This window comes from Coregonus lavaretus (genome assembly GCF_964263955.1).
Source record: "Coregonus lavaretus genome assembly, chromosome: 31".
Classification (NCBI taxonomy): domain Eukaryota; kingdom Metazoa; phylum Chordata; class Actinopteri; order Salmoniformes; family Salmonidae; genus Coregonus; species Coregonus lavaretus.
The window spans coordinates 26,594,811-26,620,912 of NC_140018.1; the positions used below are offsets into that span (position 1 = coordinate 26,594,811).

General features: G+C 40.6%; 1 protein-coding gene across 1 annotated transcript; it reads left to right on the forward strand.

Moving 5' to 3' along the window:
- The first annotated feature begins 14,540 nt into the window (after positions 1-14,540).
- On the forward strand, positions 14,541-25,912 carry ccn6 (cellular communication network factor 6). Its single transcript, XM_084148719.1, has 5 exons — positions 14,541-14,629; positions 21,273-21,555; positions 21,976-22,230; positions 22,875-23,068; positions 25,262-25,912. The coding sequence occupies exons 1-5, from the start codon at positions 14,582-14,584 to the stop codon at positions 25,541-25,543; spliced, it is 1,062 nt and encodes a 353-aa protein (XP_084004845.1). The 5' UTR covers positions 14,541-14,581; the 3' UTR covers positions 25,544-25,912.
- The last annotated feature ends 190 nt before the right edge of the window (positions 25,913-26,102 follow it).

The following is a 26,102-nucleotide window of genomic DNA, read 5'->3' on the forward strand; positions in this document are numbered from 1 at the left end:
GTCTCTGATTGGGAACCATACTTAGGTAGCCTGTTTTGCCACAGTGTTTGTGGGATCTTGTTCCGTTTGGTTTGTGTAACCGTAGGACTTCACGTTTCGTATCGTTTGTTGTTTTGTTCGTTGTTGTACATTCAATAAAAAGATGTACACATTCCACGCTGCGCCTTGGTCCACTTCTTCTCAAGACGATCGTGACACAGCCTGAATGTGGACATTTTTGATTGTATTTTGTTTGCTGAGGCTTTCATGTGTATTCAAATTGCATCATAGTTTAAAATGCATTGATAAAGATCTGGAGTACTTAAGTGGTTGCCTGGGGCAGAGGGGCCGTAAGAGAATTTTACTGTCTTGATTGATTGATGGATATTTGGGAAGAAAGCTGCCAGACAGGTTTTTCGCTCTCACACTCCATAAAGATTTGTTCATATTTCATAGAAATTTATTTACACTCCATAGAAAAATTTGTTTTTGGTTTATTGTTAAAGATACTCAATAAGAGAAATTGTTATTTGTCATAATCCTATTCTTTTTGTTTTCGAGACTTACAGTTTTTTCCAACTGCTTACACACAAAATCTTTTCATGTCACACGATTTTTGAAACCTCTCACTCAAAGTGCAAAACTACACACCAAATCTCCAAAACCATAAGCTATTTCTCAGCCTTTGACTCAGTTGTCAATTGCATAAAACACTTTTTTCAAAACACTACACACAATTCTCTACCTAAAACACAAAAATCTAACAGGAAGTGACTTGCTTTCCTTTTCCAAACACAACCAATCAAAATCCTACACTTATTCACCAGGTCAAACACACTCTCCTCACATGTTCAAACACTAATTGCTTAACTGATCACTAACCAATCACTGCTTTACTGTAGTATAGGACTGTATTGAACAATGGATGCCAACAATGGACAGAGAGCAAGAGGAGTAGGAGGGAGAGGCAGGGGACAACAACGAGGACAAATTCAAAGACGAATAGTTGGAAGAGGAGGAGTAGGAGGTAGAGGAAGAGGAAGAGGAAGAGGAGGACGAGGGCAAAGAAGAGAAGGAAGGAGAGCCATCTCTGATGAGATTAGGGCAACACTTGTTGATCATGTGATCAACCACGGTTTGACCATGAGAGAGGCTGGACTGAGAGTCCAGCCCAACTTGAGTCGATTTACAGTGGCGTCCATAATTCGAACCTTCAGAAATGAGAACAGGTATGCAACTATCTAATTACTATTTTAGCATTACAGTAATGTACTGTAAAATACGTATGACTGCATAGTATTGCATAAACATTTGTAACTCTAAGCCATCCATTTACTGCACTGCATTGAATGAATGAGGTTGGTTATCATGCTGTACTACATTTTTGTGTACATTGTTTACAGTTCCTATGCTGAACACATACTGTGTTTGAATTCTGTACAGAGTGGAAAGGCAAAGACATCATGGAGGACGAGGACGCTTGTTTACAGATGTACAAGAGACTGCAATTATAAATATGGTTTTGGCCAACAATGCAATTAGGATTTGAGAGATAAGAGAGCATATCTTGAATAATGACACCATATTTAACAACATCAATGCTGTAAGCCTGTCGACCATACAACGCATCCTCCAATGGCACCAAGTGACGATGAAACAACTTTACAAGGTGCCATTTGAGAGAAACTCTGACAGAGTCAAGAATCTGCGACATGACTTTGTAGAGGTATGTATGCAACACTACTTCCAATACTTCAGACATACCATATTTACTCATCAGTATATCCTTTTGTCTGTTACAGAGAGTTTTGGAGATGGATGCCCATGTACATTTATTTATGTGGATGAGGTTGGCTTCAACCTCACCAAAACCAGGCGCCGCGGAATAAATGTAATAGGACAGAGGGCAATTACCAATGTCCCTGGACAGCGTGGGGGTAATATAACTATGTGTGCTGCCATCACTCAAAACGGGGTCCTCCATCACAATGCCACACTGGGTCCGTACAACACCGGCCATATCCTCACTTTTCTGGATGCAATTTACACAATGCATGTCCCTGATCCAGATCAGGAGCCTGCTAGATTTGTGGTTATATGGGACAATGTTAGTTTTCACCGGGCTGTTCTGGTCCAAAACTGGTTTGCCACCCATCCACAATTTGTAGTTTTGTACCTACCCCCATATTCACCTTTTCTAAATCCCATAGAGGAATTCTTCTCAGCCTGGCGCTGGAAAGTGTATGATTGCCAACCCTATGCCCGCATGCCGCTTCTCCAGGCAATGGAGGACGCATGTGGGGACATAGAGGTTGCCTCTGTCCAAGGTTGGATATGCCATGCTAGGAGATACTTCCCTCGATGTTTGGCAAGAGAAAACTTATCTTGTGATGTGGACGAAGTATTGTGGCCAGACCCAGCCCGGAGAAGAGATTACAGTTTTTCTCAGTCGCTTTGGTGCATTTTTCACATCATCCCTAACATGTGCAAAATAATAAGTGCATTTCTCAGAACAATTTGTACAAACTGCAATATACAATAGATATGTTTCTAAAGCTAGTCAGCCACTAAAAATCCTTAGTACATCTCTCAAAAGTAAATATTCATGCCAATGATCATGTCAGTGTCATCAGAATGATAAGTCATTGAGTCATTGTTCACGAACAAGGTTGTCAAAATGTTTAGGCATGTTGTCAATGGAACTGTGTACTTTGACAGTATTACCTGATGTAAACTTAGGCTACAGTTTGGATGACAGTTACTGTATTGAAAATGCACAAGGCTGCACTTCTATGGCATATATCAATTTCAACAGTACTATTTACATATTACTGTATGTGGGTTATTGATTGAAAGAGACTGGACAACCCAAGGGGCACAAAGGAAAAAAAACTAAATTAGAAAGAAACACAGGAAACCACCCCTAAGGCACAACTTTGCCCACAGCACTGTTCTAGTGCTGTCTCTACACATCCAGACGTTCCTGTCTGTCAGCCCACATATTCTCATCCACATCACACCGGATATTTTCCCTTCCAATGCAACGTGGAAAGAATCTTTTAGAATGCCTTATCCATCCTCTGCAGGCGTCTACTGTGGTGTCCTCACATGCTGCATCCATTGCAGCCAGCAGGGTCATCTGTGTGTGTGGCTGACGATCGTACACCTTCCACCTCCATGCTGAAAAGAACTCCTCAATTGGGTTAAGGAATGGTGAATAAGGTGGGAGGAATTCTATGAGCATCCTCGGGTGGGTCACAAACCATTGCCTTATGATGTTTGATCGATGGAAACTCACATTATCACAAATGGCCACATACTTTGGCAAATCCTCTCTAAACAGACCCCTCTCATCATCAGGGATGAGAGCCCTGTAGAGAGTCTCTAAAAAGTTGAGTAGATGCTGGGTGTTGTATGGCCCTAAAAGGGGGATATGGGTTAGGACACCATGCTCCGAAATAGCAGCACACATGGTGATATTTCCTCCCCGTTGGCCTGGCAAATCCACAGTAGCTCTGTGACCGATGATATTCCGACCCCGCCTTCTGCATTTGGTCAGGTTGAAGCCAGCCTCATCCACGTATACAAAGTTGTGAGAGGGTTCACTTGATTCCAACTCCATTATACGCTATATCCCAGAACACACAGTTGAATTTGTTTTGGTAAGGAAGAGTGACATAAAATGTACATATATTGCATGTTCCTTCCACAGCAATGGAAATGTGTGCAGTTTATGCTTACTGTACTATGTAACACTATAAAATGTTGCTGTAAAGTAGTTACATAGATATATGTTTTACCTGTACATACTGGTACCGTAGCTCCTTAACTCTGTCCTCATTCCTTTGGAATGGTACACGGTACAGCTGTTTCATACTCATCTGGTTTCTATGCAGCACCCTGTCGATGGTTGAGATGCTAACCGTATGGATGTTTTCAAAGACATCGTTGTCTTCTATAATGGTCCTTTGTATTTCCCTGAGTCTCATGGCATTGTTTGCTCGGACCATGGTGCAAATAGCCTCCTCCTGTTGAGGTGTGAAAAGGCGTCCTCTGCCACCGGTTTGAGGTAATCTTGCAGTCCTATGTGTGGAAAAATGCAGTGATGCATCGCACACTTTCACATAGACAAAAACTATGCGAACACACATTTTACTGTAAAACATACAGGTGGGTGCATGTAAGGTGCAGTATGTATCTGTATAGAGTATATTTCTGTATGCTGTGAAATACAAGTGGACTACTGTAATATGAAGCATTGTAGGAAGTATACAGTATACTGCTTATATACAGTAACAGTGCACTGTACATTGGTGGACATACCTGTTCTCTCTTCGAAACGTTTGTACTATTGAGGACACGGTTGATCTCCCAATATTCGGCTGCACCCTTCGACCCGCCTCAGCCATTGTAAGGCCATGATTGACAACATGGTCTACAATAGTGGCCCTTATGTCATCAGATATGCGCCTATGTCCTCTTCTGCCTCTTCCTCTGTTTTGCCTTCCACCACGCATCCTTGCTCCTCTTCTTCCTCCTCTTGGCTGTTGACCCTGTTCGTTTCCTGGTCCATCCATTATTGGAAAATTGCAACTCTGTGTTGTGGTCTGTCTATATATGCTTGCCAATTGATTCTTCATGAGATGCACCTTTGAGCAATTTAGACAACTGGTTGATTGTTGGTTGAACTAACACTTTACATTCCTTCATGAGTGAGGGTTAATTTCACCTGCACGATTCAGCAATTTACGTTTTTGTACAAAAGGTCTAATAGAAATGTGTAAAACTATGCTTGACAGTTTATGACAAATAGTTCAACAATTTTGCATGTAATGGCTTATGCAAGGAACTAATGCCTAGATGTTTTGAGGGGTAAGACTATTCAACAGAGACCCATCTACTATATTTTGATCAACATGACATGAGCAATTGAAAATGTGGAAAAAAGCTGACACTTGTACATTATCAGTTGCAATATGTACAAAAGCAATTGCAATTTGTTCAAAGGAATAAGAAATTGCTTTACAGTTTTTTCCAACTGCTTACACACGTTTTCAAAACTATGTCGCCTTTTTTCAAAACTCTACACACAATTCCCAAAACTGCACACACAAAATGCTAAATGCCTCACATCTCCTTCAAAATGTAACACTTCATTCAAAATGCCATAAACACATGTCAGAATGAAGCATTTGCATCAAATGGCAAACACTACTTTCATAATAGTAAATTTTTGGATATACCATGTAAACACTGTTGTTCTAAATCTAAAGCTCTTTGGTCTTTCATAGGCTTATATATATACATTTCAATACAATGTTATACAGTGAAAGTAATCTGCTGAGAGGGGTAACAAGTACACTGTAAACACCAATGCAATGTAGAAACAGAAAATATTTATTAGGCCAAACATTACTGTTGTATACAGTAGCATACAACAAAACCATAAACATATGTAAACCAAAAGTATATTCTTTAGAATACAGTAAAGAACACAATTGTGTGTGGGGGGTCCCGGGGGTGCAGTCCAGGAAATGGTAGGGGTGGGGGGCAGTCACCAGTGCTAAGCTACGCTTCATCTCTTCTCCGGGCTGGGTCTGGCCACAATACTTCGTCCACATCACAAGATACGTTTTCTCTTGCCAAACATCGAGGGAAGTATCTCCTAGCATGGCGTATCCAACCTTGGACAGAGGCAACCTCTATGTCCCCACATGCGTCCTCCATTGCCTGGAGAAGCGGCATGCGGGCATAGGGTTGGCAATCATACACTTTCCAGCGCCAGGCTGAGAAGAATTCCTCTATGGGATTTAGAAAAGGTGAATATGGGGGTAGGTACAACACTACAAGTTGTGGATGGGTGGCAAACCAGTTTTGGACCAGAACAGCCCGGTGAAAACTAACATTGTCCCATATAACCACAAATCTAGCAGGCTCCTGATCTGGATCAGGGACAAGCATTGTGTAAATTGCATCCAGAAAAGTGAGGATATGGCCGGTGTTGTACGGACCCAGTGTGGCATTGTGATGGAGGACCCCGTTTTGAGTGATGGCAGCACACATAGTTATATTACCCCCACGCTGTCCAGGGACATTGGTAATTGCCCTCTGTCCTATTACATTTATTCCGCGGCGCCTGGTTTTGGTGAGGTTGAAGCCAACCTCATCCACATAAATAAATGTACATGGGCATCCATCTCCAATACTCTCTGTAACAGACAAAAGGATATACAGATGAGTAAATATGGTATGTCTGAAGTACTGGAAGTAGTGTTGCATACATACCTCTACAAAGTCATGTCGCAGATTCTTGACTCTGTCAGAGTTTCTCTCAAATGGCACCTTGTAAAGTTGTTTCATCGTCACTTGGTGCCATTGGAGGATGCGTTGTATGGTTGACAGGCTTACAGCATTGATGTTGTTAAATATGGTGTCATTATTCAAGATATGCTCTCTTATCTCTCAAATCCTAATTGCATTGTTGGCCAAAACCATATTTATAATTGCAGTCTCTTGTACATCTGTAAACAAGCGTCCTCGTCCTCCATGATGTCTTTGCCTTTCCACTCTGTACAGAATTCAAACACAGTATGTGTTCAGCATAGGAACTGTAAACAATGTACACAAAAATGTAGTACAGCATGATAACCAACCTCATTCATTCAATGCAGTGCAGTAAATGGATGGCTTAGAGTTACAAATGTTTATGCAATACTATGCAGTCATACGTATTTTACAGTACATTACTGTAATGCTAAAATAGTAATTAGATAGTTGCATACCTGTTCTCATTTCTGAAGGTTCGAATTATGGACGCCACTGTAAATCGACTCAAGTTGGGCTGGACTCTCAGTCCAGCCTCTCTCATGGTCAAACCGTGGTTGATCACATGATCAACAAGTGTTGCCCTAATCTCATCAGAGATGGCTCTCCTTCCTTCTCTTCTTTGCCCTCGTCCTCTTCTTCCTCTTCCTCTTCCTCTTCCTCTTCCTCTTCCTCTTCCTCTACCTCCTACTCCTCCTCTTCCAACTATTCGTCTTTGAATTTGTCCTCGTTGTTGTCCCCTGCCTCTCCCTCCTACTCCTCTTGCTCTCTGTCCATTGTTGGCATCCATTGTTCAAAACAGTCCTATACTACAGTAAAGCAGTGATTGGTTAGTGATCAGTTAAGCAATTAGTGTTTGAACATGTGAGGAGAGTGTGTTTGACCTGGTGAATAAGTGTAGCATTTTGATTGGTTGTGTTTGGAAAAGGAAAGCAAGTCACGTCCTGTTAGATTTTTGTGTTTTAGGTAGAGAATTGTGTGTAGTGTTTTGAAAAAAGTGTTTTATGCAATTGACAACTGAGTCAAAGGCTGAGAAATAGCTTATGGTTTTGGAGATTTGGTGTGTAGTTTTGCACTTTGAGTGAGAGGTTTCAAAAATTGTGTGACATGAAAAGATTTTGTGTGTAAGCAGTTGGAAAAAACTGTAATGATGTGCACAAGTGACTAGATGATTTGGAATTTGTACAAGTAGTATCAAGAATTGCACTTTTGATCTAAGAAATGCACCAAAGCGACTGAGAAAAACTGTAAGCGTAGCTTAGCACTGGTGACTGCCCCCCCCCCCCCCCTACCATTTCCTGGACTGCACCCCTGGGACCCCCCACACACAATTGTGTTCTTTACTGTATTCTAAAGAATATACTTTTGGTTTACATATGTTCATGGTTTTGTTGTATGCTACTGTATACAACAGTAATGTTTGGCCTAATAAATATTTTCTGTTTCTACATTGCATTGGTGTTTACAGTGTACTTGTTACCCCTCTCAGCAGATTACTTTCACTGTAGAACATTGTATTGAAATGTATATATAAGCCTATGAAAGACCAAAGAGCTTTAGATTTAGAACAACAGTGTTTACATGGTATATCCAAAAATTTACTATTATGAAAGTAGTGTTTGCCATTTGATGCAAATGCTTCATTCTGACATGTGTTTATGGCATTTTGAATGAAGTGTTACATTTTGAAGGAGATGTGAGGCATTTTGCATTTTGTGTGTGCAGTTTTGGGAATTGTGTGTAGAGTTTTGAAAAAAGGAGACATAGTTTTGAAAACGTGTGTAAGCAGTTGGAAAAAACTGTAATTAGTCTCGAAGGGGGGAAATATGTAGTGTTTAAACAGTTTATGACTTTGTTGATGTTTGCAAATGGTGTGTTAGAAGAAGTCTGTTAGGTGGCCTCCTGGGATTGGTTTATGGGAAAACACCCATATTATGTTACATAGGGCATAGGATATAAATACCACGGTTAAAACAAAGGAGGACAGAACAACATATTATTTAGTCCGTTGTTCTCCAGTTGTTCTCCAGATGCCTGCTGAAATCTTGTGATATAAATAAACCTTTATAATCAAAGTACAGTGTAAGCGGACTCCTTATTCTCACAGCAAAATTAGCATCATTTTTTAGATACCACAGTAGCATCGATAATAAGGACATTCCGACTGGAGAACAGGTATATCTTCAAGTTTCTACTCCAGACTGTACCTACTGTGTGTGTCACATGATTCTGTATCATATTACAGTATTACTGTACTAACTATACTATACAAAAATGGGTAGTGCTGTGAAGTACTGTATATCTAAAGGAATACCATTGTGATGTTGCAGTACTGTGTACAGTTTGAAAGTACAGTATGTGAAAAATAACCTAACCAATGACATCTTGTGGTGGCATTTTCTACAGAATGGTTGGACGACCTCCTCAAGGTGGAAGGGAACGGCTCTTCACTCAACAACAAGAGCTTGCCATCATTGAAATGGTGCGAGAAAATAATGCAATCCGACTTCGTGAGTTGCAACAACGCATAATTGCAAATGGAAATGAATTCAACAATATCAACAGGGTCAGCATTTCTACACTAAGTCGCATCCTACAGAAACATAACTTCAGAATGAAGTAGCTGTACAGGGTGCCATTTGAGAGGAACAGTGTCAGGGTCAAGGATCTGCACCATGATTATGTGCAGGTATGTGTCAATTTACTTTACATACTATATATTGTGATGTGGGAATGAGGGTTTATGCTGCCACCTGCCCTGCCTGTAGCTTGTAGTTTTTGTCTATACTCACCCAACCCAGCCCCTACTTGTGTGAAAATATAGACATTGTAGTTACTGTATGTGTTTTCAGTAACACTATTCAATATTTTCTGTTACAGACAGTTCTGGAGTTTGATGCTGCCGAACTGCCGCATGAGTTCATCTACGTGGATGAGGCAGGCTTCAATCTGGCCAAAACCAGGCGTCGGGGCCGTAACGTAGTTGGACAAAGGGCTGTTGTAAATGTCCCTGGGCAGCGTGGGGGAAATATCACCTTGTGTGCTGCAATTAGTGTCCAAGGAGTCCTGCATCATCATGTCACTCTAGCTCCCTACAATACAGGACAGATCATTGCATTTCTAGATGCACTACATGCAGTTGTGCAGGACAGACCACAGCAGCCCAGGTTTGTTGTCATCTGGGATAATGTTAGTTTCCACCGGGTTGCTCTGGTCCGAGATTGGTTCAACAACCATAATCATTTCACAGTTTTATACCTGCCCCCTTACAGCCCCTTTCTAAATGCAATCGAGGAATTATTTTCAGCGTGGCGGTGGAAAGTATATGATCGGCAACCACATGCCCGCATGACTCTTCTGCAAGCAATGGAAGAGGCATGTGGAGACATTGAGGTGGGATCAATCCAAGGGTGGATTCGGCACACAAGGCGATATTTTCCCCGATGCCTAGCCCGCGAGGACATCGCCTGTGATGTTGACGAGATCTTGTGGACAGATCCGAACAGAAGGCATGATCCATAAGCCCCCCCGCCCCCCACCACACACACGCACACGCACACACACACGCACACACACAAGACAAGTATATGTTTTTTCCCCCAATAGCAATTTATCCAGTAATTGTTTTGTTTTTTTACTTTTGTTTTGTTGCTAAATTTGATGTTAAGAATTTCTATAAGAATGTTTTTTTTTTTGTAAAAACTTTTTTGTAAATACTGTTTGATTACTGCAGAAATTCTACTTTTGAGTTTTACAGAAGACAATGATAATAAAATGACAATAAAAATAGAAACACAAAGACTGCAGTGTTTTATATAAAGCCCATCAGTGTGTTTCTGGTGATATGAAAGAGTAATTCAAATGTTGCTTGTGTGTGTGGTTTTGTTGCAAGAATTTCATTTTTAGAAAGGAGTGTTAAGTTTTGATTGCAGTGTTTCATTTTGGCATATATGTGAGTTGTTAATCTCCAAGTGCTATGTCTGATTGGCTTGTGTGTTGAGTTTTGACATAATGAGCCAAATTCTGCAAAGAGTGTGTAAGCAATAGGCAAAAACTGTAATCACTGTATGTATTGTACTGCATGAATATGTTTTGTAACTGCACAACTACTTTTTGTAGAATTGCAAGGCTGCCACATGCAGGTGGAAGGACAGCTATATTCACTCGGGAGCAAGAGGCCTTTATAGTTGTATACTGTAGTACAGTGCATTGTAGGCTGTATACTGTACAATGGACAAATTGTATGGCCCTGAACATTGTGCTTTCCATTTGTTAACAGTACTGACTGTTCAATAGATTTTGACTGGTTGCAGGTTCATATCAACAAAGAACAAGAATTTAAGTATCACAGAGACAAAGGACAAGTTTGTGAGATGCAGGGTACAGTACTGTAAAAATAGGGGTACAAGGAGGAGGAAGAATAAAAAACAAAATTGCAAAGAGCAAAGCAGAGTAGTAATTTCTGATCAATTTTGAGCTACTATGGTAGAACATGTTTTCATTCATCAAAAGACAATGACGGAAAAATATGAAATTTGTTTTGAGATATAAAATGTACTTCTCCCTGAGAACTGTATGTTTTGAACAATGTGTTTTCAATTTGTCTGTGTATTGTTTACTGACTGCTTGAGAGTGTTTATCATTTTGATCACTTAGTTTATGATTTGAGAGCAGTGTTTGATTTTGAACACAGGTAAAACTGTTTTGAGGCGAAAGTTTCATTTTGCGAGAGGAGTCAGAGGTTTTGTAAATAGTGCTTGAAGATTAGGTTTTGTGTTTAATGTTTTCAGGAAATGGAGCAAGGTTTCGGAAATTGTGTTTTAGCAATTGAGAAAAACTGTAACATACGTTTCCCATGCCAATAAAGCCCTTGAATTGAATTGAATAGAGAGAGAGAGAGAGAGAGAGAGAGAGAGAGAGAGAGAGAGAGAGAGAGAGAGAGAGAGAGAGAGAGAGAGAGAGAGAGAGAGAGAGAGAGAGAGAGAGAGAGAGAGAGAGAGAGAGAGAGAGAGAGAGGTAGAGGTAGAGGTAGAGAGAGACTGTGTGTGTTAGTGTGTCAGGATGCCACAGGCCCTTCCACCACTTCATGAAGAAACTAACACATATACAGTACCAGTCAAAAATCTGGACACATCTACTCATGCCAAGGTTTTTCTTTATTTTCACTATTTTCTACATTGCAGAATAATAGTGAAGACATCAAAACTATGAAATAATACATATGGAATCATGTAGTAACCAAAAACACGTTAAACAAATCAAAATATATTTTATATTTGAGATTATTCAAAGTAGCCACCCTTTGCCTTGATGACAGCTTTGCACACTCTTGGCATTCTCTCAACCAGCTTCATGAGGTAGTCACCTGGAATGCATTTCAATTAACAGGTGTGCCTTGTTAAAAGTTAATTTGTGGAATTTATTTCCTTCTTAATGTATTTGAGCCAATCAGTTGTGTTGTGACAAGGTGGTATACAGAAGATAGTCCTATTTGGTAAAAGACCAAGTCCATATTATGGCAAGAACAGCTCAAATAAGCAAAGAGAAACGACAGTCCATCATTACTTTAAGACATGAAGGTCAGTCAATAGGGAAAATTTCAAGAACTTTGAAAGTTTCTTCAAGTGCAGTCGCAAAAACCATCAAGCGCTATGATGAAACTGGCTCTCATGAGGACCGCCACAGGAAAGGAAGACCCAGACTTACCTCTATTGCAGAGGATAAGTTCATTAGAGTTACCAGCCTCAGAAATTGCAGCCCAAATAAATGCTTCACAGAGTTCAATTAACAGACACATCTCAACATCAACTGTTCAGAGGAGACTGTGTGAATGAGGCCTTCATGGTTGAATTAATGCAAAGAAACCACTACTAAAGGACACCAATAATAAGAAGAGACTTCTTGGGCCAAGAAACATGAGCAATGGACATTAGACCGGTGGAAATCTGTCCTTTGGTCTGATGAGTCCAAATTTGGATTTTGTTTCAACCGCCGTGTCTTTGTGAGACGCAGAGTAGGTGAACGGATGATCTCCGCATGTGTGGTTCCCACCGTGAAGCATGGAGGAAGAGGTGTGAGGGTGTGGGGTTGCTTTGCTGGTGACACTGTCAGTTATTTATTTAAAATTCAAGACACTTAACCAGCATGGCTACCACAGCATTCTGCAGTGATATGCCATGGTCCTCTGTAGCTCAATTGGTAGAGCATGGCGCTTGTAACGCCAGGGTAGTGGGTTCGATCCCCGGGACCACCCATACGTAAACATGTATGCACACATGACTGGAAGTCACTTTAGATGAAAGCGTCTGCTAAATGGCATATTATTATTATCCCATCTGGTTTGCGCTTAGTGGGACTATCATTTGTTTTTCAACAGGACAATGACCCAACACATCCCCAGGCTGTGCAAGGGCTATTTGACCAAGAAGGAGAGTGATGGAGTGCTGCATCAGATGACCTGGCCTCCACAATCACCCGACCTCAACCCAATTGAGAGGGTATGGGATGAGTTGGACCGCAGAGTGAAGGAAAAGCAGCCAACAAGTGTTCAGCATATGTGGGAACTCCTTCAAGACAGTTGGAAAAGCATTCCAGGTGAAGCTGGTTGAGAGAATGCCAAGAGTGTGCAAAGCTGTCATCAAGGCAAAGGGTGGCTACTTTGAAGAATCTACAATATAAAATATATTTGAATTTGTTTAACACTTTTTTGGTTACTACATGATTCCATATGTGTTCTTTCATAGTTTTGATGTATTCACTATTATTCTACAATGTAGAAAATACTATAAAAAATATAAAAAGGTATCCTGTCCACAGACTCCATCCTTGTGTAAGGCCCAAGAGGAAGGGGGACACATCAGCAGCTTGTGCCCCCACATTCACTGGGGCCTGTCTCTGTCTGTCTGTCCTTCTATCTGTCTGTCTGTCTGTTTGTCTGTCACTCGATATCAGGAGGTCTGACTGTCAGTTAATCTCCTAATTTATACTGAACAAAAGTATAAATGCAACATGCAACAATTTGAAAGAGTTTACTGAGTTACAGTTCATATAAGGAAATCAGTCAATTGAAATAAATTAATTAGGCCCTAATCTATGGATTTCACATGACTGGGAATACAGATTTGCCTCATGCAGCACGACACATCTCCTTCGCATAGAGTTGATCAGGCTGTTGATTGTGGCCTGTGGAACGTTGTCCCACTCCTCTTCAATGGCTGTGCAGTTGCTGGATATTGGCGGGAACTGGAACATGCAGTCATACACATCGATCTAGACTATCCCAAACATGCTCAATGGGTGACATGTCTGGTAAGTATGCAGGCCATGGAAGAACTGGGACATTTTCAGAATCCCAAACAGATATAATATTTGACTATAACAATAATAATGTCAAACCTTGCTTACATTTGTATATGATCATGTGTCTCTCTATTATGCATGGGAATACTTGGGAAAAGATTTCCTAAATTAAAATGACTTGGAGCTGATTTCCTGGTGTTTTTACAGAGAGACTGATCACTACATTTAAACTAATGATTAACGCTTTATAACCATTTTTGATTGGATTATTTTTAAGTGATTTCAAAAATTCCAAATAATGTGCTTTTACCACAGTAAATTGTAGCAAACAACTATCAATAACCTGTTATTATCTGTAACTGTAGTAGTAGAATGTTGTGTTAGGGGCTGGAGGTAAGTTACTGGATGTGAGAGGGACCTCTTTACTCAGTGTAAATAATGAAGGAATGTTAACTCAAATATATCCAGGTCCACCAAAACAAGGACATGCCCAGCACCACACGAAGACGAAAAACCCTGTACACTCCTGCTTGAGAATATCACTTCTATATAAATTAATTCACAAATGGTGTCTATCTTTAGTTTGTGTAGTGCAAACATGTTAATCTAAAATGTGTCAGTGGTTTCAAATACGTTTTAACTGAAAGCTACAAGGTTCGAGAATAAAGCACAGATGAATCCAATATGAATGTACTTGTGTTAGGCAATAGAGCTACAGACTGGGGGATAAACAAGTGGGCCGGACTTGGAGGTCTAAGAGCATACCAGAAGTTATGAAGATAAATATTTCTCCTTCGGATCAGTAAGCCACAGAAAGGTGTGCTTGAAGAGGAGACAGAGGGGTGCTTTGTGCCTCTCCACCAGGTCAGCTCCCTCGATCTCTCTTTCCCATTCCCCCTCCTCTCTCGGTCGCTATTCCTCCTTCCCACTCTTTCGTTCTCTAGCTCCCAGAGTTCACACAAACCTGGGTACTTAAAAGATGCTATCTCTGCTCTGCTCTTCGCTCCTGGTCATTCTAGCTCAACAGGTAAGAGCTGCGACTTTCCTTTTCTCTTAACAATAATGATGAGTTGTGTCTCCGCGGTCTCTGATAGGACCAGGCTTGATGTGATACTCAACACCTGCTTTCTAGGGAGAACCAGGAAAAGGTGTTGACAACAAACCACAGAGAAAGGTGGTAGGGTTGATCTCAAAGTAAGGCATCAGTTGTACAGATGTTATTCACACCTTACAGTATGTGGAACTTACGTTACTTTCTAGGTTATGTTATTTGAATGAAAGTGTTTTCTTGGCCTTATTTTATGTTTACAACTTGATTCAAGGTTTTGTTGTGAATGAGTGGCCAATTCCACAGTGGCAGGAAATGACTATTGAGGCTTGCTGAGTGAGGTAACGTGACAGTAAAGCCGCAGTCAAAAGGGTTCCCTTTACGTCACGTTTTAAAAAGACATCCATGGCAAAAGAGGGCAAGAGGTATGAGGTTTGCTGTGCTTTTGAAATGAACTCATTCTGTAAACCTGGCAGAAATGCTTCAGATTTTTGGCATAACCAATCAATCATTCAAATTTATTTTATAAAGCCCATTTTACAACAGCAGTTGTCACAAATTGCTATACAGAAACCCAGCCTAAAACCCCAAAGAGCAAACAATGCAGATGTAGTGGCACGGTGGCTAGGAAAAACTCCCTAGAAAGGCAGGAACCTAGGAAGAAACGTAGAGAGGAATCAGGCTCCGAGGGGTGTCCAGTCCTCTTCTGGCTGTGCCGGGTGGAGACTATAAGAGTATGGTCATTTAGTAGAGAAAATAGTTGAGATTGTAATCAGGGGTTGGGAAAATATTTTTGTGTTATAATGGTTTTACAGGATTGCAAAAACTGGGTACCTTGCCCTTGTCAATATCTCCGTTTTTATTGTCAGAAAGAGCATGTCTAAGATCACACAGGACACCTGATAGGACAGACTAGCCCTTGCCCCCGGCACATAGGCTATTGCAGCATAGATACTGGGGACTGACACAGGGGGCAAAGCACAGCCCCCACACCACCAAAGGGAAATCAACAGACCACTAACTTACTACCCTAAGACAAGGCAGAGTAAAGCCCACAAAGATCTCCTTTACTGTACGAGCCCGAGGGTTCGTAAAAACGGACAGAAAGATCACGTCAGTGAGTCAAGCCACTCAAGTCGAGTATAGCAAAAAAGCCTGGCATGTCGTGATGCGTCCTAGAGATGGCATGGGAGCCCCCCGTAATAGGGTCAGAGGCTAGGCAGAGACAGCAAGGGTGGTTCGTCACTCCAGTGCCTTACCGTTCACCTTCGCACCCCTGGGCCTGACTACACTCAATAGTAGGACCTACTGAAGAGTTGAGTCTTCAGTAAGGACTTCAAGATTGAGAGACCGAGTCTGCGTCTCTTACATGGATTGGCAGACCATTCCATAAAAATGTAGCTCTATAGAAATACTAGGACAATAAGGAGGCCTGCGTCTTGTGACCATAGAATACGTGTTGGTATGTACGGCAGGACCAAATCAGAGAGATAGTAGGGGCAAGTCCATGCAATGCTTTGTAGGTTAACAGTAAAACCTTGAAATCATCCCTAGACTTAACAGGAAGCCAGTTCCTGTTAAGGAAGCCATATTACTCCAGAGGCTAGCACTGGAGTAATATGATCAAATTTTTTGGTTCTAGTCAAGATTCTAGCAGCTGTATTTTACAGTAACTGAAGTTTATGTAGTGCCTTATACGGGCAGCCGTAGAGTACAGCATTACAGTAATCTAATATTAAAAGCATGGATGTGCCTTTCTGCATACTTTTTGGACAAAAAGTATCAGATTTTTGCAATGTTAATAAGATGGAAAAATAACTGCTCTTGAAATACTTCTGTAAAAAAGATATGAAGGATATTGGTTTATAAAGTTGGTTTATCTTTAGTAAAAAGATTTACAGCTTTGCCGTTCTTTTCTTTTTATTTAAAAATCATCTTATTAAAATATATTCTACATGTGATAAGGACACACAGAGGGCCAGAGAGAACAGACACTTATGATCATCTGAAGTACCCAAAAAGGCCAATAGATGTCATCTGATAAAATTCCATACATTCCTTAAAAGTAACCAAAATTCTGGTAGTTTACTGGTAAATTTAGAAAGTTTCCAATAATATACTCTCCCTTTGCAACCCTAATCATAGTCAATGGGCATTTCATTGACTCACTCCCTTCTTCCATTGAGTTGTCCCTTTTTTATATAATACATTTGAATTCTGTGCTATAGAATTTCCATATCCTGGAACAGAAATGAATTGCTCCCAGTTAAACTGACCTAAATAGTGCGACTTGCTGCTAATGTACAAAGGAGCTACTTGTTTATGTCTGAGGGCTGAAGAGATTTTTCGAGAGCTCCATGTTCTGTTTCTTGATTAATAATAAGCCATTGCTGATACTGGAATGAAAAAGACAAAAATGGTAAAGTAATCTACACAGGAATGTATGATATATTGTGTGTACCAAAATGCTCATCTGAATTCTATCACTATTAATACTGATATAATTGATATAATTTTTTGCCTCTTATCTTTTTATCGTTGTTCGTAGCCTGTTGACTGTTGTGAATGTTCTGAAAATTTTACCTTAGGTGACTTCTTGGTGAACTTTAAACTTTATCAAGAATTGACCAAAAGCAAAACTATATGAAGTCACATAAGGCAACACTTTAAATCGCAGGCACTGTTACCTATTGGGTAACAACTACCTTTGACTACATATCCATAACACATTTACAGTATTACACATCTATAAGTATTTCATTAACATTTTATAACAGGTCCCAACCGCATTATTAAAGGTTAATGAAATACTTCCATAGCATATCTATAGCGGATTCATGTCATGCTATGCAAGAGCTCATATTTAGGCATCATTACAATGAAAGTGTAGCGTCATTGTTATGGCAGTTTTTTAATATAAAAGAGTGCTTCTGCATACCAGTGTTAGTCAATAGGCCAAACCATGTTTTGTAAATTATGCTGATATACACTACCAGTCAAAGGTTTAGAACACCTACTCATTCAAGGGTTTTTGTTTATTTTTACTATTTTCTACATTGTAGAATAATAGTGAAGACATCAAAACTATGAAATAACACACATGGAATCATGTAGTAATCAAAAAAGTGTTAAACAAATCAAAATATATTTTATATTTGAGATTCTTCAAATAGCCACCATTTGCCTTGATGACAGCTTTGCACACTCTTGGCATTCTCTCAACCAGCTTCATGAGGTAGCCACCTGGAATGCATTTCAATTAACAGGTGTGGCTTGTTAAAAGTTAATTGAACTTCAATTAAAAGTTAAATCACTGTCTGTGATTTATTTAGAATTCAAGGCACACTTAACCAGCAAGGCTACCACAGCATTCTGCAGCGATACGCCATCCCATCTGGTTTGGGCTTAGTGGGACTATCATTTGTTTTTCAACAGGACAATGACCCAACACACCTCCAGGCTGTGTAAGGGCTATTTTACCAAGGAGAGTGATGGAGTGTTGCATCAGATGACCTGGCCTCCACAATTCCCCGACCTCAACCCAATTGAGATGGTTTGGGATGAGTCGGACGGCAGAGTGAAAGAAAAGCAGCCAACAAGTGCTAAGCATACGTGGGAACTCCTTCAAGACCGTTGGAAAAGCATTCCAGGTGAAGCTGGTTGAGAGAATGCCAAGAGTGTGCAAAGCCGTCATCAAGGCAAAGGGTGGCTTGCCTCATATTGGCTCACAAGTCGGTTTTGTTGCTAAACAACCAACCCACCTATAGGCCCGTGACTTACCTTCTTCTTCTTCTTCTTCTTCTTCTTCTTCTTCTTCTTCTTCTTCTTTTCCTCACAGAGGTCAATGGTGCATGTTGAATCCTCAGGGTAAATTTTACGGATCAATTTGTGTAGTTGAGGGTCATAATATAACTTTTTCGTAACTCATTACAGTTATTTTCAATCATTTTGGCAAATTTTTCAGATGTATGTAGAATATTTAAAAGACTCTAAGTACAAAAGTCTAAACTGATAAGACTTGCAATGCCCCTTATCTTATGTTCAGAACCTTCACTTGTGCATTCACTCATGAGTCATTAATGCAAAATCTATGTTTTCCGTGAAATACCATGAGAATATTTAGTTTAGTCACCAATACAACAAATAATGAAAGGCTCACCATTTAGTCATTTTAACTACCATTGAATCCAAGAGCAAAAAATACAAGATACACATTTCAAAACTGTTCTTTTTGAAGTGCTGAATATAAACAATAGTAGATGGTATCATTTTCCATACAGTATTTTACGATAACTTGACATTTTTTAAATAATTTGTATGCAATGGCAGGTTGTGAGCATGTTGAGAAATATGTCAGTCTTAGTTTCATTATCCTTTTACAGTACATACATAGGACAAATCATTAGAAATATGGGTATTGTAGAGCAGTTGGCTACTGTAAAAACGTAGCACGGTGTTGTAAGCCATAACTGCCCGATTTAACATTGTACAAGATCACCTTTCTACGCGACTTGTCAACTGATACAGTATTGCCTGTCAGCTTAGTGTATCAATAAAATCCATATAATTAATGGAATACAGTATATTGTTATATACAACCCAGGTATTTCAACAATGCATCGTACACTACACTATAATTCCAAAGGGTAGCACACAGTGAAGCTTTCCACTTTGTCCTATTGAAACAATGGAGAATGATGAAGTAGTATTTACAGCCACATCCATATATGATTTGGTTTTACCTTCCAACATAAATTATTGTCTAATTGATCCATTTATAGAATTGTGTGATAGTTAATTGTATTGTTAACAAATGACAAGAAAATCATATCAAAAGTAAAGTGAATTTTGAAAAGCAGATACTTAGATTGAATATATATCCAAATTGAAAGAGTGATTTGGTGCAGTGAACAAGTGACTTTGTGGATTTGTTTGCTGTACTCAGCAAATAAAAATGTGCTTAGAGTTTTGAAACATGAGCCACTTTGATGATCTGTTTAGATTTTGGTGCTTAGTTGTGAAAATGTACCACGTACTTGTGGAAATTGCACCAAAGTGATTGAAAAAAACTGTAACAGCCCTCCTCCACATCACAATTAGGCCTAAAATGGTCATACTGCTTTATAACGCACACATGAAGGGTCTATGTATGAATTATATGCAGTCAAAGTAAAGTCAAATCTATTTTCCCATTCATAAAGCATTTATAGCTAAGCACTTCATGGTAATTAATGCTGCGTTCACGTGCTATCGGTAGCTCCTAGTGCCCAGTGGGAAATTTCACTTGAATGACCCTCCAAGTCAGAATTAAAAGTGGGAAACTGAGAAAATGTTGTTACCTGATTTGCTGAGTTGTGACATTTCACCACTGACTTGTTTTACCCTTTCAACCAAAAACTGACAACAAATAAGTTTGACAATTACAACCTTATCAATATGGATAATGTAGCTAGTCTGACCATATTGTCAATGTTAAGCAAGCTAGATAACATTATTTTTAGCAATGTTAGCAACTTTATCAAGCTGGCTAAAATGTTCCGACTTCAAAAGCACTTGAACACAATTATGTCTGATTTACCACTTCCCAGTTTCCCATTTCTCACGAGCATGTGAAGCCAGCATACCTGTGCAGTTTGCCAACTTTGAAAGGACTATGAATTCTATGCAGTTAATGTACTGTCATTTCTATTTTCCCATTTATAAAGCATTTATAAACATGCCACGCTTATAAAAAATTATACAGACACCACAGATTAAGCAGGTTGAGAGAATGCCTAGAGTGTGCAAAGCTGTTATCAAGGCAAAGGGTGGCTATTTGAAGAATCTCAAATATAAAATATATTTTGCTTTGTTTAACACTTTTTTGGTTACTACATGATTCCATATGTGTTATTTCATAGTTTTGATGTCTTCACTATTATTCTACAATGTAAAAAATAGTAAAAATAAAGAAAACCCTTGAATGAGTAGGTATTCTAAAACTTTTGACCAGTAGTGTACATTTTCTTCATATCATAATGTTTCTTTAGACCTGCCTAAAACAAATAATGGATTTATTGTGATGGTGTATATTAAATTGAGTTAGACTCATTTTAAACGTAGATGTTCCAAAGGTGCGCATCAGTAGCTTGTATGCGGCTTGTAGCCTATGCATGGAGGCCTGGAGATGCTAAATGTGTTTATGTTAATTATGGTCAATTACCGTGAGACCGGCATTCTTTTGCATGACAATAACCTTCTGACAAAATGACATGACCGTCACAGCCCTAGTTTGGCCTATAGACATATTCACTAACACTGTTATGGCAGAAGCACACTTTTGAGAACAGCCATAATGACGACACTACGGTGTCATTGCAATTATGCATCTATTAAGATACCTAAATATAAGCTCTTGCATAGCATGACATGAATGCACTATAGATATGCAATGGATATAGCTAATTAACATTTCATAATGTGGTTACGACCTGTTAAAAAAGTGAATGAAATGCTTATAGATGTGTAATGAATGCATTATGGCTATGTAGTCAAAGTAAATTGTTACCCTGTTAATTCCACCTCCCAAGCAGTGGTATTTTACCCATAACCCTACAAGAACCCTGTCCTTCCTTCCCTCCAGTCTCTATGCAGGGCTCAGAACCATGGTGGGCAGCTGTCTGCTCCGCGAGGCGGCAAGGCCGTGTTGGAGAGGAAACAGTTCTGCCAGTGGCCCTGTAAGTGCAAGGCCAAGCCCCAGTGTGCTCCGGGGGTCAGCTCTGTGCTGGATGGCTGTGGCTGCTGTAAGAGCTGTGCCCGGCAGATAGGAGAGGCCTGCAACGAGAGGGACATCTGTGACCCCCACAAGGGCATGTACTGCGACTTCTCTAAAGACCAGCCGCGATATGAGGTCGGAGTCTGCGCTTGTGAGTGAACGTTTCATTTCATATGTTACCCCTTCAGGCTATTCATAGAGTTAAAAGTCAATGTATGACAATTACATTTTTTCAGAGGGGGCAGGAGCTGGATTGTGCAAAAGGACTCAGCTACTTCAAAGAACTGGCTAGAAACTGTACTACAGCTAAATACTTTAATCCCATGCCACTCACTCAGGATTGGAGATTTGCATAAACCTGTAGTTCCATGGGATTGGTTGACTCATTTACCTATGGTCTCTTTGATCATCAAAATAACCCATTAGGTCACACACACACACATATAAATCAGGCAAACAACCCATGGCCAACTACACTAATAGAAACACACTAAGACCAGAAGAATGCTGCAAGCACTGCATAGGCCAGTCAACCGAGTTGTGTTCAGTTTCCCCATCTCCTTCTCTGTAGACTTGATGGCAGTCGGTTGTGACCTGAACGGGGTCCACTATGAGAACGGCGAGGCCTTCCAGCCCAGCCCACTGTATAAATGCACGTGCATCGCGGGAGCCATCGGCTGCACCCCGGCCTTCATCCAGAAGCCCACTGATTTCCTGGGTCCTGCCCCTCTGAGGAGCAACGCACCCCTGCCAGCTGGCCTCCAGAGCGCCCCCGGTGCCTCCAGAAAACACCAGCAGGACACAACCAACATGGCCGCCATGCCAGGTGTGTGTTTGCAGGGAAAACCAGAGCCAGAACCGCTAGCTTGTCTGCCCTGGAATGCTAATTGCTGTATAATATGGATGGAAAGAGTGAGGCAGAGGGCGTTTTGATTACTTTGGCTGGGAAGTGCAGAGAGAGGATGGAGTGTGGCTGACTGACTGTGGTTAGCCACGCAGAGGGAGTAGGGTGGATGGTTCCAGTCATGCACAAACATCCATAGAGAGAGCTCTAGCTCACGTTCCATCAAAAGCACCAATGCCTCTTTTAAGTATGCTTCTTTGATATATTTGAGTAAATGTTCGCTTTGCTTGGCTTGAAAAACAAATAAGTCCTGCTTTCTAGCGAATCTGAAAGGTTAGCTGTCACTAGGTCTTGATGTTTTTGATATTGCCAACACACAAATCAAATATATTTGCAATCACTGACTTCAAACCTTACAAAGAGGCAATTGAAACCATCTTGACATCATGACCTGCCTAAAGATAATTTCTCTCCAACTGGGTTATCCAATCATCTTTAGCAGGCAGAATGACTGAGGACCGATGGCTCTTGATTCACTCTGAATAGCATGTGCTCTGTAGCAGCATGGCGGCGTACAGGCGGGTTCCTTCCTCTAGCGATGCCCTTTAATACTGTAATACCGAAAGCTTACAGGGATCCTCCTTTAGCCTGGAAGAAGAACTGCCTGATCCAGACCACTCCGTGGAGCCCCTGCTCCAAGACCTGCGGCCTGGGTATCTCAGTCCGGGTCAACAATGACAACGGCAAGTGTGAGATGAGGAAGGACCGCCGCCTCTGCCTGCTGCGGCCGTGTGAGAAGAGCATCATGAAGACCGTCAAGGTGACTGCCCACTGACCAGCCAGGCTCTCTCTGTGGGTTGATGATGCATTGTCCAGATGGTGATGATGGGTGAAATGTAAAATAAATGACTTGTATGCCCACAACACCGTGATATTTCTAATTCTGAAATATGAAATGTGATTTATTTAGAATTCAAGGCACACTTAACCAGCAAGGCTACCACAGCATTCTGCAGCGATACGCCATCCCATCTGGTTTGGGCAACTCAATTGAATCATGTATTAACCAAAAACAAGTATTAAACAAATCAAAATAAATTTTATATTTGAGATTCTTCAAAGTAGCCACCCTTTGCCTTGATGACAGCTTTGCACACTACTGGCATTCTCTCAACCAGCTTCACCTGGATTGCTTTTCCAACAGTCTTGAAGGATATGTGCTCATTTGCTGAGCACTTGTTGTTGCTTTTCCTTCACTCTGGGGTCCAACTCATCCCAAACCATCTCAATTGAGTTGAGGTTGGGTGATTGTGGAGTCCAGGTCATCTGATGCAGCACTCCATTACTCTCCTTCTTGGTCAAATAGCCCTTACACAGCCTGGAGGTGTGTTGGGTCATTGTCCTGTTGAAAATCAAATGACAGTCCCACTAAGCGCAAACCAAATGGGATGGCGTAGCGCTGCAGAATGCTGTGGTAGCCATGCTGGTTAAGTGTGTCTTGAATTCTAAATAAATCACTGACAGCGTCACCAGCAAAGCACCCCCACACCTCCTCCTCCATGCTTCACGGTGGGAACTACACATGCAGAGATCATCCATTCACCTACTCTGCATCTCACAAAGACACAGCAGATTTCCACCGGTCTAAATGTCCATTGCTCGTGTTTCTTGGCCCAAGCAAGTTTCTTAGTCCTTTAGTAGTGGTTTCTTTGCAGCTTTTAGACCATGAAGGCCTGATTCACACAGTCTCCTCTAAACAGTTGATGTTGTGATGTGTCTGTTACTTGAACTCTGTGAAGCATTTATTTGGGCTGCAATTTCTGAGGCTGGTAACTCTAATGAACTTATCCTCTGCAATAGAGGTAACTCTGGGTCTTCCTTTCCAGTGGCGGTCCTCATGAGAGCCAGTTTCATCATAGCGCTTGATGGTTTTTGCGACTGCACTTGAAACATTTTTCAAAGTTCTTGACATTTTCCAGATTGACTGACCTTCATGTCTTAAAGTAATGATGAACTGTCCTTTCTTCTTGCTTATTTGAGCTGTTCTTGCCATAATATGGACTTGGTCTTTTACCAAATAGGACTATCTTCTGTATACCAACCTTACCTTGTCACAACACAACTGATTGGCTCAAACGCATTAAGGAAAGAAATTCCACAAATTAACATTTAACAAGGCACACCCGTTAATTGAAATGCATTCCAGGTGACTACCTCATAAAGCTGGTTGAGAGAATGCCAAGAGTGTGGAAAGCTGTCATCAAGGCAAAGGGTGGCTACTTTGAAGAACCTCAAATATAACATATTTTGATTTGTTCAACACTTTTTTGGTTACTACATGATTCCATATGTGTTATTTCATAGTTTTGATGTCTTCACTATTATGTAGAAAATAGTAAAAATATAGAAAAACCCTGGAATGAGTAGGTGTGTTCAAACTTTTGACTGGTACTGTGTGCAGTAATCAGGCCTGGGTGTGGCTAGAGGAAATGAACTCAGGTGTGATTAACCACAGTTGAGTTGTGTTATAACAGGGGGGGCAAACACTTTTTCACACAGGGCCATGTGGGTTTGGATTTTGTTTCCCTTAATAATAACAACCTTCATTTCAAAACTGCATTTTGTGTTTACTTGTGTTATCTTTGACTAATATTAAAATTTGTTTGATGATCTGAAACATTTAAGTGTGACAAACATGCAAACAAATAATAAATCAGGAAGGGGGCAAACACTTTTTCACACCACTGTATGTATATATATATATATATATATATATATTTTTTTTTTTTATATATATACAAATGTTGAAACATTTGTATAAAGTATTGTGTAGATCTTTCACCCAAAAAAATACAAATCCATTTTAACACAACAAAATATGGAAAAAGTCAAGGGGTGTCAAAACTTTCTGAAGGCACTGTATGTTCACCAAAGGAGAGCAGAAGTAGTATGATAGGGTTTCTATCAATCATATGACAAGAGAAGATCTAACAAATGTCCCTTTTCCCTCTAGATGCTGAGAGGAAAGACGTGTAAGCCCAAGTTCCAGGCTAAGAAAGCAGAGAAGCTGACCCTGTCTGGGTGCACTAGCACCAAGAGTTTCAAACCCACTTACTGTGGCATCTGCACTGACAAGCGCTGTTGCGTCCCCAACAAATCCAAAATGGTGACCGTCAACTTCAAGTGCAAGGGCGGCTCCAACGTACGCTGGAAGATGCAGTGGATAACGGCCTGCGTGTGCCAGAGGAAGTGCAATGACCCCGGGGACATGTTTGCAGAGCTACGCTTCCTCTAGCACCTTCTCCAGCATCTATATCAACCTCAGAGCCATATGCACACCCACAGACTAACACAGGCCTGGCCTAACTGCCTCGGTCTCTGTCCGAGTCATGGTAGTTGGGTGGACAGGGCTGAGCTGGTCACGGTTCGGCCTGGTCCTGAAGTGCTACTAAACAGTGCCTGTGTTCTCTGGCGATATGCCAATGGTCTGATATGGAATATTTAAACGTGGAACCTCAACTCATGAAGACTGGAGAGAGACAACTTGTTCTGGGTATATTGCTTGACAATTAACATGAAGGGAAATGTAATGTAAGTGATGACAATGTGGGGTTAGACCTCAATTCTATGGTTTTAACAGCACCTCATTAACAGTAAGGCTGTCAGTGAGGCCAGTAGTGGCAACAGGAATAGATAGAGCAAACATGCTCTGGGTCAGTCATCTTAATTAATATTTTTTATGATCTAGAGAACCACTGATCATACCCCTTATCAACACCAAACACAGTGTTGTACCAGCTGGATCACAATACATCTTCCTACCAGTTAATTCACAACCAAGTTAGCACCACAAT

What these genes read in the sequence shown, in the direction of transcription:
- ccn6 (XM_084148719.1), top strand. Translation starts at nt 14,582, where the DNA reads ATGCTATCTCTGCTCTGCTCTTCGCTCCTGGTCATTCTAGCTCAACAG. An exon ending in TGGTCATTCTAGCTCAACAG is followed by an intron (nt 14,630 to 21,272) that starts GTAAGAGCTGCG and finishes CCTTCCCTCCAG; the next exon opens with TCTCTATGCAGGGCTCAGAA. An exon ending in CAACATGGCCGCCATGCCAG is followed by an intron (nt 22,231 to 22,874) that starts GTGTGTGTTTGC and finishes TAATACCGAAAG; the next exon opens with CTTACAGGGATCCTCCTTTA.